Source organism: Crotalus tigris, unplaced genomic scaffold (assembly GCF_016545835.1).
Source record: "Crotalus tigris isolate CLP2741 ecotype Arizona unplaced genomic scaffold, ASM1654583v1 scf7180000018525.42219311030:4301911, whole genome shotgun sequence".
NCBI lineage: Eukaryota > Metazoa > Chordata > Lepidosauria > Squamata > Viperidae > Crotalus > Crotalus tigris.
This window is the reverse complement of record NW_024097057.1, coordinates 4,026,831-4,045,625: the sequence shown is the minus strand read 5'-3', so window position 1 is coordinate 4,045,625 and position 18,795 is coordinate 4,026,831. Positions and strand designations below refer to the sequence as shown.

Below are 18,795 nucleotides of genomic sequence, written 5' to 3'. Positions count from 1 at the left end.
TTTGGAAAAAGTGCAGAGAAGAGCAACTAAGATAGTTACCCCCAATGAGGCCCCACCTGGAAGACTGCAGCCAGTTTTGGTCACCATACTACAAAAAGGATGTTGAGACCTTGGGGGGGGGGGGGAGTTCAAAGAAGAGCAACTAAGATGATCCAAGGCCTGGAGACTAAAACGTGAAGAAGGGTTGCGGGAATTGGGTATGGCCAGTCTAAAGAAAAGAAGGACTAGGAGTGACATGATAGCAGTCTTCTAGTATTTGAGGGTCTGCCACAAAGAAGAGGGGGTCAAACTATTCTCCAAAGCACCTGAAGGTAGGACAAGAAGCAAGGGATGGAAATTAACCAAGGAGAGAAGCAACCTAGAACTAAGGAGAAACTTCCTAACAGTGAGGACAATTAACCAGTGGAACAGCTTGCCACCAAAAATTGTGGGCGCTGCATCGCTGAAGGTTTTTAAGAAGAGACTAGACAGCCACTTTTCTGAAATGTTATAGGTTCTCCTGCTTCAGCAGGGGGTTGGACTAGAAGACCTCCAAGGTCCTTCCAGCTCTATTCTGATTGATTTGCAAACACCCACGTGAGGATTCCCTCCGATGTGGCCTCCTATTCTGTGGAATGGGGCTTTCTCCCACATGGGGGGGAAGAGTCCTGCGTTCCCCTCCCTCACCAAACTGGGAATGTCCATCTCGTCCAGATGTTTATGGCAGGATCCAGGCAGTGGGGCTTCTTTTGTTAGACCAGAGTAATATTTAATTTTTTATGCATTTGTGATCAATGGCTTTGCTTTGAGGTTTCTGATTGTTTTTTTTCCTTGTGCACAACAAGCTTGCAAGGTCGGAAATATTCCAGGGAGCTTCCATAGCTGAGCATGGATGAACCTCACACGGGCTAAATCATCAACCTACTGGTTCCCAATTAAAATTAAATCAAACAAGGTTTCTCGTAGATTTAATCCTTTCCCCCCAGTGCTTCATCTTAACTAATCAGCCTTTGAGCTCAGCAAATTTGGACTTAATGAGGACTTAAATGTAAAAACATCAGGTTTTTTTAAAAAAAATAATTTTAAATAATTTTAAAAATCCCAGAAGAAAACAGGGCCTGTATGGTTTCTATGTATTTATTTTACCATGCTTTTTAAAAAGATATACGCAAAATAGAAAAAAAACGAACAAAAAGCCTTAAAATACCAAAATGAAGCAATCATCAAACTAAATGAAAAGAAGGGAAAACATGACAAACTATTGGTGCCTTTCACATCTCTCCAACGTTAATCATTAAACTTTCTAAATCAAAGAGCGTAAATAAGACTCTTGTTGTAAAATGCCATGGAGCTGTGCCAAGCACACTAGGCCAGTTTTTGATGATTAGGTAAAGTTGCCTTGTCAAAAAAAATCACAAATATTCACCACTATTGCATAAATTACACGTCTTTCAAATCCAATCACTATCAGATATACTACTACTTTTGTAGTTTGAGAAATTAAACTACGGTGATTCTCTTAGCCCATATCCCAAGGTATTTTATATGCCTAAAAGTTGGAATCTGATTAAGTTTGAGGAATTGGCCCTGGAAAAAAGGAGAGAGAATAACAGAATTGGAAAGGACGATTTATATTAGTGTCTTGGGATGAATTAGTCTTGGGATGGATGGATGGATAGAAGATACAGATGGATGATAGGTGATAAGACAGACAGGCAGATAGATATGGTGGCAGACATCACACACACACACACACACAGAGAGAGAGAGAGAGAGTCTTGATGGCCCAAAACACAGTGAAGCCATTTCCACTTTCCTGGTCGAACTATGGCTTTACAACAGTGTGCAAACTTTCCTCTCCTCATTCAGATGGGTTGCGGCAACCACTAGAGTGGTGTGCAGCTTTTAAGCCCACCTCTTTTTGCACATGACAATACAAACAACACTGCTCCCCTCCCGAAAGTGGAGTGCAGTGCGCAAAAGAGACACGTGGGTTGATGCTGAGTCAAGCGTGAGTCAGCAGATAAAGCTTTAGTTAGTTAGCAAACAATGACAGCACCCACCGCCTGTTTTAATAAATTTGGGCTTCCTTGAATTTTCCAGGTTGGATACTCTTGGTTTTTAATTGATTTATTTAAGTATCCCTCTTCCCTGGAAAAGTCCCTGTGTGGAAGAAATCACACAGTTTCATAGGGCATTGAAACAATACCCAATAGTTAAAAACACTATTCAGATGGTGCAGTTGGGGCTGTATTTGCATAGCTCACTTGGTTACTGAGTTATCCCCTTTCTGGGTTTGGGCAATAATTAGTGAAAGCAGGCTGGGTTCTCACAATCTGCTAATTAGTAAAGTTATTGATCAATGTTACAACTAATCAATCATGAATATAGGTACTCCTCGACTTAACAACAGTTTGTTTGGTGACCGTTCAAAGTTACAACGGCACTGGAAAAAGTGACATGGCCATTTTTCACAGTTAACAGCCTTTGTAGCATCCCCGTGATCGTGTGAACAAAATTCAGATCAATCAGAATAGAGCTGGAAGGGACCTTGGAGGTCTTCTAGTCCAGCCCCCTGCTCAAGCAGGAGTCCCTATCCAGGGATAGGCAGCCTTGGCTCTTTTATGACTTCAACTCCCAGAATTGATTCCCATTTCCATTTTGTGTGTCCTGAATACGTTCCATGTGATGACAAGGGTGATAAATCATGTTTTAGGAAGAATTTGGGTTTGGGGTTTTGGTACAGCTGTACCCCAGCTTGCAGAGGAAAGAGAATGGCTGTTAAATGTGGACGTCCTGCCCTGAAATCAAGACTGACCCTGTTTAGCACAGCTTTTGCTGCATAGCTCTGGGAATAAGTGTGAAGATCCTTGGCAGCATCAACCAACACACAACGTAAACCTGTGGCTTGAGGGGAGTGTTTGGAGATTAACTACTAGGAATTTGATTGGATAATGGTTAGATAGCATTTTTGGCATGCACCTCTCCAGAAGATACAGAAAGTTCTTGCAAACCGATCCAAAACTTGCTCAAGGAGAAGGCGAGAACAAGGAGGGGGAAAAGACTTGATTTTCTTATCAGGAGAGGCCCATCAGCCACCTTACAGAAAACTCTGGTTTATCTGCTCCACAAGGGTGAGATTCTCTCTTAAAAGTTCAGACTCTCCTTGGCAAACAAGAAAAGGAGGAAGATAGTTGTGGAATGAATGAAAACCCAAACAAATCCCCTAAGACGGCACCGTCTTAGGCCTAAAGAAGCTTCTGTCTGAATCTGGATGTTCTGCTTCGGATACTACGAAGCCCCCTCCTCCCAGAAGGTAACAAGGAAAACAGGTCGTGAAGAGGATGTGTAGTGTCCCAGATAATCTTACGGAGCCTGCTCAAGCAACACTTCTGTGCTATGTCCTGGATGGGAGGGAGGGAACTGCCAATAATCTGCTCAGCCGTCCTCACCACTCTGCACAGCCTTCCTGTCTGAAGCAGGGATGCTTCCAAACCAGACTGATGCTGTATGACAGGATGCTCTCGGTCGTCCCCCTGTAGAAAGCGGTCAGGACAGGGGAAGGACGATGTGCTTTTCTCATGTGGCGCAGAAAATGCAGGCGCTGCTGTGCCCGCTTCACCAGTTTCTCACTGTTGAGCGACCAAGTCAGCCTACTCGTTAGCTGCACACCCAGGAATTTGACACTGGTAACCCTCTCCACAGGTGAATCATTAATGCCCAGAGAAGTGTGGCTGTGCCTGCCTTTTCTGAAATCAACAATGATCTCTTTGGTTTTTCCAGTATTTAAAACTAGGCTGTTTTCCTTACACCAGTTCACCAACCCTTCAAATATTGTACTCTAGTAGTGGGCAACCAGTGTGTTTAATTTATAATTGGAGTGCATAATTCATTTAATCAAATTAAAGAATTAGCTAAAGTTGTACGACATCTTGGTTAGCTTTTAGTTTTTAAATGTTTATTGTCTGTCAAGTCAGTATTGACTTTTTGTGACTGCCTGGACCTGTTCCTTCACTTTTTATGCCAAGATTTCTGGAAGTGGTTGATCCTGGTTGCCGTCTTGTTAACTCTGAGTGGGAGTGACTGGCCCGTAATCATTCATCTGGTTTCATGCCTACAGGAGGATTAGAATTCGCCACCTCCTGCTTTCCAGACTAGTGCCTTAACTACCGCTACACCAAACTGGCTCTCAAATTATGCAAAGGCATCCTGACAAAAAGATAAGCTCAGAAGTGCGAATCCAGCATAATCCTAGTAGGTGGCCTTCTTTCTTTCTCACAGGATACTCAAAGTAGGCCACCTCAGCATCCCAGTTAGGTCTGATTGGAACCAGAAAGAGCAACAAATTTGCTTGAAAAGTCAGAATCTTGTCAGGTTTTCGTGTTGTCGTTTGCTGTAGAAAATATTGCTTTTTTTTTTTCCAAAGGGAAATTGCCATGCTAGAAAATAAAATGGAATCTTCTCACTTCTTTTCCCATGGAACCTCTGAGCCCACCTATAATTGACAGGCATTTATAGGAGACCAAGAACGGGATATAGAAGAGCAGCCTGCCTAAGGGAGAAGACTAAGATGATGTTCTGGGCTTCAAGAGGTATCTTGGAATCCATTCACTATGATTCACCTTCTGGTAAATTTGATTTGTAATGGGCATCCCTGACATAAACAGGACCCGTAGGGAGGTGGGTCAAAACAAGTCAAGATGGTGGCCACCACTGTGCTTGAAGCCTCTTCCCTTCACGTGCATCCCAACACACATAAAAAAGGGGCTGAGCTCCAATCTCATGGTTGTGCCCGCTATCTTGACTTTTTTGACCTCAACAGATCCCCCTTGACTGACATCCAGCAGCCCAGTCCAGTTCCACCCTCCTGCCATCCTATTGTCAAAATTCCAGGTGTGCCATTAATTGAATAAGTATTGCTTTCATGTTCCAAAAACCAAAAAAGACACACTGAGTTACATCAGTTTCCTTTATGGTTCCTCACTTATGGACAGAAATCTTGTCAAATTGAAGAATTGATGCTTTCAATTAATGGTGTTGAAGAAGATTCTTGCGAACCCCTTGGACTGCAAGGAGATCAAATCAGTTCAATCTTGAAGGAAATCAACCCTGACTGTTCTTTGGAAGGACAGATCCAGAAGCTGAAAGTCAAATACTTTGGCTACCAAATGAGAAGACTCCTTGGAAAATACCCTGATATTGGGGAAGATGGAAAGCAAAAGGAGAAGGGGATGGCACAGGATGAGATGGTTAGATGGTGTCGTCAACACAAGGAAAATGAATTTGGGCAAACTTCGGGAGACAGTGGAAGACCGGGGTGGGGTGGGGGGCTGGCATGCTACGGTCCATGGGATCACGAAGGGCTGGACATGACTTAGTAACTGAACAACAACAACAACAAATGGAGAAGTAAGAGCTCCATCCTACACTTTGGAAATTATTAGTCTTATATTTTTGGTAACAACTCTTTCAATGCATCCCCCATCAGTATTTCTATCCATGAAGGCATCTAATCTAGAACAGAGAACGTAGAATAATAGGATTGGAAAAAGACCTTTCTACCAATGCACCATGTTGCTTACTCGAAATAAAGCCAGTGGACACATTTTAGCTATTTAAAATCATTTTATTTTTAAACTGGAGTTAGTACCTTGCAATCGGTTGCCAAAAATTCTGATATCTGAAATTTAGCCGTAATAGAACTTCACTGAAGAGCAGATTCCTAACGAATACAGCATCTTGCACCTATTAATGCCTCCTGCAGGTCCCTTGGCAAAGGCAAATGCCAAAACACCACAAACATTCCTTATATACACACATGGCTTTATTACTGTCAGCGTCGTTTACGTTCGCAACTAACGGTGAGAGAGCACGCAATAGCAAAAATATAACCGGACAGGAACATTACATTTCTGCAGGCAAATATACAGATTTCAAGACTGCCGGAGCCAGCCTCTCTTTACTTGCAGCAGCTGCATTTAGTGGCAGGGGGGCCTTTGCAAATACAGCCCTGGGCACACTTGGCACAGCCCACCGGGCAACAGGAACAGCAGCCTGAAAAGAGAATGGGAAAACTTTAGCCTCTTTTAAACACAAGAGAATTCTTAAACCGAACATTCAGTTTAATTCAGAGACTTTTCTCTGAGGTTGGAAGAACAAAGAGATTTTTTGAAAATAAAAAATAAAAAATTGAACTTCGTTTTTATATGTGACAACAGCAGTGAGGCTTCTGTATGCACAGAGGTAGAAGACCATAGAATAATAGGCCTGGAAGGGATCTTGGAGGTCTTCTATCTAAACCTGGGTAGGCAATCTTGGCTCTTTTATGACTCGTGGACTTCAACTCCCATGCTGGCTCAGGAATTCTGGGAGTTGAAGTCCACGAGTCATAAAAGAGCCAAGGTTGCCTACCCCTGATCTAAACCAACGTCCTGCACAAGCAAGAGTTCTTACACAAGGATGGAGCATCCACAACTCCTGAAGGCAATCTGTTCCACTGGTTAATTGTCCTAACTGTCAGAAAATTTCTCCTTAGTTCCAGGTTGCTTCTCTCCCTGATTAGTTTCCATCCGTTGCTTCTTCTCCTGCCCTCTGGTGCTTTGGGGAATAGGTTGACCCCCTCTTCTCTGTGGCAGCCCCTCAAATATTGGAAGATTGCTATCATTGTTCTTTTCTTTGTTGAACTAGACATATCTTTCACATATATCCACAAGGGGAGATTGAACAGTGAAAAGGAGTTGTCGGAGATGACAAAATTGACTGCTCTGATTTAAAAGAAAGACTTTATCCGGCTTCATTTCTACTTGGAAACCACTTTTAGATTATTATTTTTTGTTTGTTTGACACTGAAATGCAATTTTAACCTTGCTTTTTTGATGGTTAGATTTGCTCACAGCCAAGTCCTGCTTGTTGTGATTTATTCTAGTTCAAAGGGTTATTGAGTTTTAGATTTTTTTATTTGTATCAAAGAAGGCCAAAAGTTTATTTTTTCTATAGCTTTTATATCTTTGTAACCTTTTTTTAGCAGTGTAGCTTTTAAAGCACTAAGCTTTAGCTTTTTCTACAGTTCCCCGATATTGCTTTTCCCCTACTCCTTTCTCCCTCTTTTTAATTCTTTTTTTTCTTAAAAATATTTTCTACTTTTTTTGAAATTTAATAACATTTTGAAGAAAAAAAGAGAGGAAAGTATCAACCTCCTATCCCAGCTCAAGTGGAAAAAGATATCTGAACGAAGAGGTAGAGATGCTGGATTTACAGACGTTAAGCCCAAACCATATGATGTTTGAACCAACATTGTACCGTTTAGGTTTGACGGTCTGTGAATCTGGGCATCATGAAAAAAGCACATTCCACATAGGAACTTTTTTACCTCTTATTACAGGGGTAGGCAACCTTGGCTCTTTGGCTGGCTCAGGAATTCTGGGTGTTGAAGTCCACGAGTCATAAAAGAGCCAAGGTTGCCTTCCCCTGCTCTATTACGATATATAGCTCAGGGTCTCCAAATCTGACTTGTAGACTTGTAGACTTCAGCTCCCAGAATTCCCCAGTCAGGATGTAATTGGATCCTATCCATTCACAGGACATTTAATCAGGAAGGAAACAGTGTCCACATTTGTGCAATGTGCTAATAGGTCTGGCATTAACCTTAGTTAAGTATTTAGCAGTAAAGACCACACATACTCCATTGGGTTAGTTTATGATTCATCCTATCTAAAATAATTTCATTCAGCAATTAAATTAAGCAGCATAATTTAATAACCAGCAATGAAAAGTTGACAGTTTGCCTTTTTTTGTTTAAGTAACAGGTTATTCACAATGTGGGTATTTGAATTAGATAATTTTGGAACATACATAATGCAAAAAGTCTTGGTATGTTGTTGGAACAGTTGGGTGCCCCGTACAATGCAGATTCGGTTAAAGTTAAACTGAATAAATGATGGTTACTGGCAAGGATGTCATGTGAATGCAACCTGTAGGCATCGTAAAGAAACACAGAGGCCACCCGTTGAAAGGAGAGAAGATGAAACACTTAGGAAGCGAAACACAGTACTCACTTTTCCTGCAAGATTTGCATTTACAATTTTTACACTGACAGTTGTTGCCGCAGGAGCAGACCCCACCTGCAAAAAGAGGAAGACAAGCGATCACCTTCGGAGGCACAACAAAACAAAAGGTCCCTTTCAAGCCCAAACCCAGCCTTGGCAAGGAACCCCCGCCAAGTCAACCCAAGGAGGATTGGAAGGGAGGCTCTCCTTTGCCCAAGCAAGGATGCCCTTGGCGGCTTCTTCACAGGCTCCTAGCTGGCCCTTGGCTATAGCACCCCAAAGTCTGAAAAGAGACAGAGGAAGCAGCAAAGGGAACTTCTGGTTGAGTCCCTGGGCTAAGAGTGCCCGAGCTCCCCCATTGCCCCGTTGGACCCATGAGGAAGAGGCAGCCCCCAGAAAGGGGTGCCCGCATCTCTCTCTCTCTCTCTCTCTCTCTCCCTTTTTTCTTTCTTTTTCTCTTTTTCTTTTTCTTTCTCTTTCTCTTTCTTTCTCTTTCTCTTTCTCTTTTCTCTCTTTCTCTCTCTTTTTCTTTTTCTTTCTTTCTTTGTCCTCCTTTTTCTTTCTCTTTTTCTTTCTCTTTCTCTCTCCTTTCTCTTTTCTCTTTCTTTCCCTCTTTCTTTTTCTTTTCTCCTTTTTCTCTCCTTTTCTCCCTCTTTCTCTTTCTCTTGTTCTTTCTTTCTCTCTTTCTTTCTCTCTTTCTCTTTCTCTTTTTTCTCTCTCCTTTTTTCTCTTTCTCTCCTTTTCTCCCTCTTTCTGTTTCTTTCACTCGTTCTTTCTCTCTCTCTCCCTCTCCCCCCTCTTTCTCTCCAAGCCAGGGCAGAAGGGGTGGCGGGGAGGACAGGCGGAGCCGCACCGATGGAGCAGGAGCAGTCTTCGGAATCCATGCGGGCGCTTTGGGGTCTCCGGGCTCCGGTTGACGCAAAGAGAGAGAGAGAGAGAGAGACAGACTCAGGCGAAGATGCGCATCCAGTGAAGGCGGAGAGCCACGCACGGCCGCTATTTATTCCCCGCGGGGCAGCGGGTGCAAAAGCTACCCCGCCCGGTGCGCACGGAGCCCGGAGCCCGCCCCAAAAGCCCAGCCGCCGCGGCTCCCCCGGCTGGGAAGCGGAGCGCCTTGCCCTCGGGCCACGGATGCACCTGCCGCGCACGGGCGCCGGGCACGGGCTCCGCGCTTCCCCCAGGGAGGACCCCAACCCGGACGGACAGACGGACAGCCCTGGGGGTGGGAGAGGGAGGGAGGGGGTAAAGCAGCGTCTCTGCCCACCCCAGACCCCCCCCGCCTCCAGACGCTTCTGGACCCTCGCAAAAGGGCCCGGAGGGGGCCCCGGGCGATGCCACAACACCACGAAGCCTTGAATGAGCCGGGATCTGGCTAATTAGGGAGTTTATTGAAGCTTGGAAGTTGGGGAGAATAGTGTCTGGGCGCGTGCAGAGCGCTGCTGAAGTTAGACAAGCGGGTGGCACGAGGGAGACCCGGGCTCTCCGTTCTTTGGCGCTCCCCCAGCTTTCCAGATCGGCTTTTAATGTTATTGATCTGTTTCACACACACACCCCCAAAATCAAAAGTCTACAGGACGAGACGCGTTTGAATATTAATAGCTCGGTGGTTGGGCTGTTGGTTTGATCCCCGAGCTTGGCGTCTGCAGCCAAATCGCCCAGCTCGTAGACCAAACCAAGAGCCCAACTAACTATACCAGGGGTCTTCCAACTTGGCAACTTTAAGACTTGTGGACTTCAACTCCCAGAATTCCTCAGCCAGGCCTGGGAGTTGAAATCCACAAGTCTTAAAGTTGCCAAGTTTGAAGACCCCTGAACTATACAGTATATTTCATAGGATTTTAGCGCAACGAGTGACTTCAACTTGGCCACTTTAAGACTTGTGGACTTCAACTCCCAGAATTCCTGGGAGTTGATCATTTTTCCAGATACATGAATATAAGGTTGCAGGAATGTCATCCATTGCTATTAAATTATCTTAACGGTTCAAAGAGGCCACAGCCCTAATCCTAAGAGGTGCTAAGATAAGATTTCCCTAACAATTATTCCTTTCTCTGTCTACTCAACCACTTATCTGGTCTCCAGGAACTGACTGGGACGCTGCACATCCTCTCCATGACCTGTTTTCCTTGTTACCTTCTGGGGGGTGGGGCTCAGACCAGATGCTTGGACCCCCAAGAAAGCTGGTGCCATCGAGATGTCATGTTATCACACAAATTATGTAGTTTGCATCATCGATGGAATGTGCTCTTATGACACACTTCATTCATCTGTTTGATTTTTTTTTATTCTGCCTTTATTACTATAGTTCAGGATGGCGGACATGCCTAATCTTCCTTCTCCTGTTTTCCCCACAACAGGGCTGGGCTGAGAGAGATGGATTGGCCCAAATTTACCCAGCTGGCTTTCATGCCTAAGGGAGGACTAGAACTCACTGCCTCCTGATTTCTAGACCAGCACCTTAACCCGTGGACCAAACGCCATCATGGCTACTGATACAAGTCTTTTCTTTGTGTGAGCTGCCCTGTAACCGTCATTCTCTCGGTTAGATAGATTGCAAGCATAAGCTACAAGTAAAAAGGTTGAGGGATGCTGATTCAAGCTGAAAGAAATAGAACCACTTCTATGTTTCCAGCAGAAAAGTTGGAAAAAGTTAGAGGCAAATCCAAGGGTGTCTGCAGGATATGGTCAAAAAAGGAAAAGATAGCAGCCCCAACGGTATCTTGGAAAGCTTTTGGACCAATTCTATATTGCCACAAAAAAGAAAAAAAAGTCATACAGTGTCCCTTATCAGGAAGTGAACACGAGAGGATATTTATTTATCCATCACATCTAGAGAGCACCGTTGGGAAAGATGTTGGAAGAAGAGCCTGATGAATCTGCATTTCTGGTTCGTTATTAACCATGAGAACTACAGGCTATTAATTATCTCCTTGACTGCATAGTAATTAATAGTTAATTGTCACTGGCGCATCTCAGCACCTGCTTTGGACTTGTCTTAGCTAGGAGAGAAGGAATTTCTGAAAATACGGTGTAGAAAGAACAAAGGAAAGGAGTTTGGAGTGTAACCATAGCTAAAATACGAGGGCAATTCGTAAATAAACCTCCCCTTGGTTATCAATGACAGACACTCTCAGATACAGAACTTCTATTATACACGTTAGAAAACTACAACATGACATGACTTTTGATATCATCGCCATTTCAGTTGAGGCCCTTGTCATAACGTCTTACATTGGGTCTGAAATTCCTTAGTAGTTGTCGCTTGGTGCCAAATCTGGGCTATAGGGGTGTGTGTGATCAAAAACATCCCAACAGAACTGCTTCAAAAGTTCTTGGGTGCGTCTAGCGGTGTGCGGGCGAGCGTTATCGTGAACCAACACCACACTGGAAGTGGTGCCATAGAAAATCTCACCAAATGTGAAGATGCCAAAGGAGTAACTCCTAGTGGAGTTCATGGAGTGTGGTTTGACCAGCAGTTCAGAAGTCTACTGTGAAACGTTACGAAAACTCAGACGAGCAATCTGTAACAAGCGTTGGGGCAGGCTGACTTCCGGTGCGATGTTGGTTCATGATAATGCTCGCCCGCACACTGCTAGACGCACCCAAGAATACCCAAGACTAAATTCTTCCCTTCCCTTCCCTTGGCAGGTGGAAACATTTCTATGCAAAGCATTATGTTTTAACCAGTCACCCTTCATATTTTCTAAAATACCAATGAGACATCATTCTAAATTTGAGCTAAAACCTTGTTTTGAAGAATAACAGCCTTTTTTGTATATTAATAATAAAAAACAGCCTTAGGGTTTCAAGGAGAAACATCATGAACCATGATTTTTCTTGTCTGATCTGCCAATGAAGTTTATTAAGTAATTAAAACCGCATTGGCAAATCTTCATACCAAAAATCAATTTTCTGATTGAAGTTTACATTCTGTAAACAGATCCAATGGATGACTCACTTATTTGGGGCATGAAAACAATACTCCTTATATCTGGATCCCATCCTAATCTAGAGGTTATGGGATCCAGAAGAAGAAAAATCAGGGTTGTCTTCATTCTCAAAAGGTACCAACTAAATACCCTATGATCAGTGATGTCGAGACTTTGGAAAGAGTTCAAAGAAAAGCAACAAAAATGATTAGGGACCTAGAAGCTAAAACATACAAAATGATTGCAGGAATTGGGTATACCAAATCTAGTGAAAAGAAGGACCAAGGCTGACATGATAGCAGTCTTTCAATACTTGAAGGGCTATCACAAAGAAGAGGGGGGTCAACCTATTCTCCAAAGCACCAGAGAGCAGGACAAGAAACAATGGATGGAGACTAACCAAGGAGAAAAACAACCTAGAACTAAGGAGAAATTTCCTAACAGTGAGAACAATTAATCAGGGAACAACTCGCCTTCAGAAGTTGTGGGTGCCCCATCATTGGAGGCTTTTAAGAAGAGACTAGACAGCCATTTATCAGAAATAGTACAGGTCTCCTGCGACAGCAGGGGGTTGGACTAGATGACCTCCAAGATCCCTTCCAACTCTGTTACTGTTATTGTTACAGTGTCAGTTTTGACTATTGAGTGCAATAGAAGCAACATACATCTATACTTAAATAATGACCCCAATCTACAGATCTAAGACATTTCGCTTCTCATTCAAGAAGCTTCTTTAGAATTCTGGGAATGGAAGTCCACATATCTTAAATTGCCAAGGTTGAAAAACACTGCTATAGGGATTGTGCTGTGCATTAAGAAATGTTTGATCTGAATCTTGCCCCACTATGAACTTTTTCGCAGGCTTCAAGGAGCAGATCTGTATAATTTGGGCTGTAAAACCAGACAGTCCCTAAACAGCCCCAAAGAGGTCCTGTTTTTTCCTCTGTTGCCATCTCACAATCATCCTGAGTCCTTGTCAAGCAAGCTCTTTTCTTTCGGCCTCCACCTATCCATCTACAAAAATAGTGACTTCCTTTGTATAGTCCTATGTGCAAGATGTTGGTATAAACACCTTTTCTAGGTGTTGTGCAATGACTCAAAGGCAACACAATAAAAACACAGAGATCTAGAAACATGATAGTACAAAAGAGAGAATGACAAATGCCAATGCTTTCATTTAAGACACAGCTTTATTTGAAAGGCTGGGTTAACCTCAGGAAACGTGCCAGGAACTGGGCACCAAAGAGGAAAGGGTTTAACAGCAATATCACTTAGACTTATATACCACTTCATAGTGCTTTTCAGCACTCTCTGGGCCATTTACAACGTCAGCCTATTGTCCCCAACAATCTGGGTCCTCATTTTACCGACCTCGGAAGGATGGAAGGCTGAGTCAGACATGAGCCAGTCAGGATCAAACTTCTGGCAGTGGGCAGAATTAGCCTGCAGTATTGCATTCCTGATTGGATTTGGACATCAAGTAAACTGCAATAAGATCCAGTTCAGGTGTAACGGGCTTTCTCAAACATCCAGATCTATTGGACTTCAGTTCCCAGAATTAGCTCCGAGGAAGCACAGATTGGGGAAGGTTGATGTGAAGTCTAAGATACATAATAAATATGCTGGCTGGGGAATTCTGGGAGGTGAAGTCCCCATATCTTAAAGTTGCCATAGTTGAGAAACAATGCTTCAGAAGACGTCACCATGAACCACGCTAAAAAAGACTGCACGGGAACATCTGACAGCTAGAAGCTTCCGCCCCTGAACAGGTGGCGGAACAGCAACAACTTGGAGTGTCTTTCTTCTGGATAATGAGATGAGAGAACTTGGGGACTTCCAGAGCAGACATGGTCAAGATGTCTGAAGTTATCTCCTTGATGTTACAGTCAGGGCGTTTCACTTTAGAAAGCCGTTCCACCTCAAGTCATAGCTTGGAGGCATCTATAGATCTTTCGTCTTCTCACCAAGGTCATCAACCAGCAGAAGAAAGTTTGGCTAGGGCCTCCAGTAACGATCAGAACTGTAATAAGCAACTCTGTGTTTGGGCCTGTCTGAAAGATCAAAGGGCCTTTTTTCCCTTTGATCTCAGCCGGTAACTCTCGTGAATGGGAATAGAAAGTACATCAATAGAACAAGACCTGGGAAGCGAAATTCTCATGTCACGAAATAGAAGCCAGAGTGATATCTGAAGACACCTTCCAACCAAATGTTTATACCTTAGTCAGGATACCAAATAATTTTTTTTTTTTAAAAATGCAATTTACAGTTGAACACAGAAAAACAGGACAATTATGAAAGAACTGGCTAAAGTCAAGGACAGCAGTGAATGAGTTAATCAGAATAGAGCTGGAAGGGGCCTTGGAGGTCCTCTAGTCCAACCCCCTGCTCAAGCAGGAGACCCTATACCCTTCCAAATAGGTGGCTGTCCAATTTTTTTTCTTAAAAAGCTGCAGTGATGGAGCACCCACAACGGGTTCCACGGGTTAATTGTCTTCACTGTTAGGAAGTTTCTCCTTAATTCCAGATTGCTTCTCTCCTCGATTAGTTTTCATCCATTATCTCACCTTCTGATGCTTTGGAAAATAAGTTGTCCCCCTTTTCTTTGTGGCAGCCCCTCAAATACAGGAATACTGCTATCACCTCACCCCTAGTCCTTCTTTTCTCTAGACTGGCCATACCCAATTCCTGCAACCGTTCTTCATATGTTTTTGTCTCCAGGCCAAGGATTGTATTAGCTTTTTTGGCTGCTGCCGCACACTGCTGGCTCATGTTTAAGAGATGGTCCACCAGGACTCCAAGTTCCCTCTAACAGTTACTATTTTTCAGCCAGGTGTAAAAACGTGCTTTTCTCCACATTAAATTTCCTGTTGTTGGACAGGGCCCGTTGTTCAAGTCTGTCAAGAGCTTTTTGGATCCTGAGCTTGTCTTCTGGGATGTTGGCTATTCCTGCCAGCTTAATATCATCCTCATATTTGATGAATTCCCCTTCTAGTCCCTCATCTAAGTCATTTATGAAGATATTGAAGAGTACTGGGCCTAAGACAGAACTTTACCCCACTGAATTAGGGCATGTTATTTAGGAGAGAAAAAAATATAGTGCCCTTTCCCTTGATGTGCTGAACATTTTGCTTAATGGTTAATCCAGGGCTGGCTGAAAGGAGTCTAGTTGACAAAAAGGAAGCCAGATTTAATCAAATGTTTCATCTTGGGGCCACCGTGTCCTTAATCCTGAAGGCATATGGCAGGTGATGCCAAGGAAACCCTCTCAAGAATATAGAAAATAAGTTGAGATTCGGAAGCCATTGTTGAAAGATTTAATGACTTGAGGAACAAGGCAGGTCAAACTATGTCACCGTATCCTTTTGGGTCAAGGACAAAGAGTAGTGGTGACTAATCCATTTAGTAGTCCTCATTCCAAAAGGATCCTCAGTTGGACTTGTAACCGGATCAGAAGGATGCTGTTCCATAGCTGGGTAAATTTCAGGCTTATTCATCAGTTGTTTTGGGCATCCTAGGATCTGGATATAAAAATTAGGCTGCATTTATGCAATGAGTTAAGTGAGGCTTTTCTGGATTTCTTGTGCTTGTGCAATGCAATGAATTATAAATTTACTCTGCTGATGGATTTCATGCAAAAAAGGGAACTAGATCACCACATTTGAGTCTAACAGGTTAGAATAATCCCCCCTCTGTGGGCTCCTTGGTGCTCTCTGAGCTGGGTGGTTTTCTTGCAGATGTTTCATTACCCAACTAGGTAACATCATCAGTGCTAGTAAGGAGTGGGGTTTGCAGAGAGGAGGAAGAGGAGGAGGAGGGGGGGAGGAGGAGGGGGAGGAGGAAAACTGTGGAGTCCTTAGTGTTCTCTGAGCTGGGTGGTTCTCTTGCAGATGTTTCATTACCCAACTAGGTAACATCATCAGTGCTAGTAAGATGTGGGGTTTGCTCTCTATTTATGCTAGTGGCTTGCCTTGTCAGTGTTGGGGGGGTGGTGTTATTTTCTTCTTGGTAGTTCCTTGCTTAGGCTCTTATTTGCTGTTCGATTGTTAGCCTGAGTTGGTCGATCCCTGATTGGCGTATTGTTTACTTCTTGATTGTTGGCCTAATATAAATCTTGATGTTTATCTCTGCTTATCTGGATGCTATAGTTCCTAATTCCTCTTTTCTTCTTTCATCCTGGGGTACGCCCTAGCCTAAATGAACTGAATTTCACATAAATTCCAGTGTGTATTGACAGCACATCAAGGTGAGAAGGGGAATCCCTGAATCTCCCTGAAGCACAATGTACCGCTCAGACAGAGAACCTTGCAGTAAAAAGATTAAATTGTTGCTACGTGAAGTTTTTATTTTTATTTTTATATTGCATGATGTTTAATGAACAATGGTCTTTGGAGGCTGTTGTCCTATAAAAAATGTCAATCGAATTTTTATTTAGGTCGTAGACCAGCAGAAGGAGAATGGCACAAACAAAAAGTGCAGAGGAGAGCAGCAAAGATGATCAAAGGACATATAAAGAACGATTGCTGGAATTGGGTCTGTCTAGTTTAACGAAGAGAAGGACGAGGGGGGACATGATAGCAGCCTTCCAGTATCTCAGGGGCTGCCCCAAAGAAGAGGGAGTCAAGCTATTCTCCAAAGCACCAGAATGCAGGACAAGAAGCAACGGATAGAAACTAACCAAAGAGAGAAGTCACCTGGAACTAAGGAGAAATTTCCTGACAGTTAGAACAATTAATCAGTAGAACAACCTGCCTCCAGAAGTTGTGAATGCTCCAACAATGGAAGTTTTAAAGAACAGATTGGACAATACCATTTGTCTGAAATGGTATAGGGTTTCCTGCCTGAGCTGGGAGTTGGACTAGAAGACCTCCAAAGTCCCTTCCAACTCTGTTATTGTATTCTGTTCTAATTACTGTTGTCCTCAACTTACAACCATTAGTTTAGTTTGAAGCTACGGCACTGAAAAAGATGATTTATGGCAATGGTTCTCAACCTTTTTATACGGCGACCCCCGGTCACACGGACGCGTGGCGCATGCGCAGTGCGCATGCGCGGCGGCGCCCCCTGAGGGGGAAAAATGGTGGATCGCGTTGTTTGGCGACCCCCGTAAAATGGTCGTTCGACCCCAAATGGGGTCGCGACCCGTAGGTTGAGAACCGCTGATTTATGGTCAGTCCTTGCACTTATGACAATCGCAGCCTCCCCCACGATCATGTGATCAAAATTTGGACACTTGGCCACCACTTGTATTTACAATGGCTGCAGAATCTTGGGATCACGTAATTGTTTTTTGTAAGCTTTGCATCTGGCTTTAGACAAGCTAAGTCAACGGGGGAAGCCAAATTCGCTTAATATTCAAATAACAAATAATGAATATCAATTGAATTAGAACTCATTCAGACAGGGCAAGAACTGGCAGCGTGGGCTCCTGAGCACCAGTGAATCAGTGGACACCTCCTTTGGTGCCTCGTGGGCTCCATGTTTTACCTTGTTATTGTTTGATTCTTATAATTAATTAAAAAAAAACCACATAGTACTAGCCTCCAATTATCCTCCCTTTTCACAAAGACCTCTGGCCCTATGTGGTCCTATAATTAGGCAATAAAACTGGCAAATTGCTCCAACACAGAGGATTGCTTGGAAGTGTGCCTAGAAGACCAAATTCTTGAGAAGCTGTTGAGAAGCAGCTTCAACATTTTGCCTCTTGGAAATGGGTGCTGTTGGCCTCAAAAAGAGGACAGTCCTTCTCACGACAGCACAACACAGCACAACAATTCTGAGAGAGCACCTCAAACATCTTCCAAATTTGCTCAATGGGCCCCAACATTGGAAGGTTCCTAAGTAGAGTTTAATCAATCAAAGTTTTATCAAAAGGAATAGCTTACCTCCCAGAATTGTGGGTGCTGTGTCACTGGAGGTTTTAAACAATGGATTGAACAACCATTTGACTGTGATGATATAAAACTCCTGCCTTGAGCGGGGGGGGGGGCAAGAGGGGGGCTGGCTAAGAAGACCTCAAAGGTCCTTTCCAACCCTATCATTCTATGTTTGGCCATTGTTTACTCAGGATAATAGAGGTGGAAGGGACTTTGGAGGTCTTCTAGTCTAACCCCCTGCATATCAGACAAATAGCTATCCAACTGCTTTGTGAAAACTTCCAGTGAGGGAGTACCCACAACCTCTGGAAGCAAGCCATGCCACTGATTAATTGTTCTCACTGTCAGGAAATTTCTCCTTAATTCTAAGTTGGATATTTCCTTGATAAGTTTCCATCCATTGTTTCTTGTCTTGCTTCTTCTTTGTGGCAGCCCCTTAAATATTGGAACACTGCTGTCTGTCACCCCTAATCCTTCTTTTCATTAGAGTAGACATACCCAATTCCTGCAACTGCTCTTCATGTGTTTTAGCTCCTGGGAAGAATTTTACTCCTGGGAAGAGATTGGGAACCAACACTCAGCCCTGGCAGAACTTCCTTGTTGGTGTTAAGGTCCTTGTGATTTTATAAGCCATTTCTTTAGGATTATGCTTTCTGTCAGGTGAGGAGAACCGAAACCCATAAAAATTTCCTTCTTCTGACTAATATCTGCCCTGAGGTTGCCAAACCTTGCAGAACAGGAGATGGATATTAATTTTTTTTGCTGGTTGGTAATTTTCTGAATTAGAGACAAGCTTTTGAGAGCCAACAAAATAAAAAGCTCATAGTACTAAGCAGATGCTTGTCTGTACCTGTAAGATCCAGACATTTGAATCAAGAAGAAGAAAAAAAATCCCTCAAGATAGTGTGGGATAGGGGTCACCCTTTCAGAACACATGGAACTTGGTTACTGCATCAATTGCCTCATTTT

The 18,795-nt window shown here is 43.3% G+C and overlaps 1 protein-coding gene across 1 annotated transcript; it reads right to left on the bottom strand.

The window, feature by feature from the left end:
• Positions 1 to 5,584: 5,584 nt before the first annotated feature.
• LOC120312713 (metallothionein-1-like) lies at positions 5,585 to 9,056 on the bottom strand. Its single transcript, XM_039353830.1, has 3 exons — positions 8,878 to 9,056; positions 8,034 to 8,099; positions 5,585 to 6,033 (listed from the first exon to the last, which is right to left on the bottom strand). The coding sequence occupies exons 1-3, from the start codon at positions 8,906 to 8,908 to the stop codon at positions 5,939 to 5,941; spliced, it is 192 nt and encodes a 63-aa protein (XP_039209764.1). The 5' UTR covers positions 8,909 to 9,056; the 3' UTR covers positions 5,585 to 5,938.
• Positions 9,057 to 18,795: the final 9,739 nt, after the last annotated feature.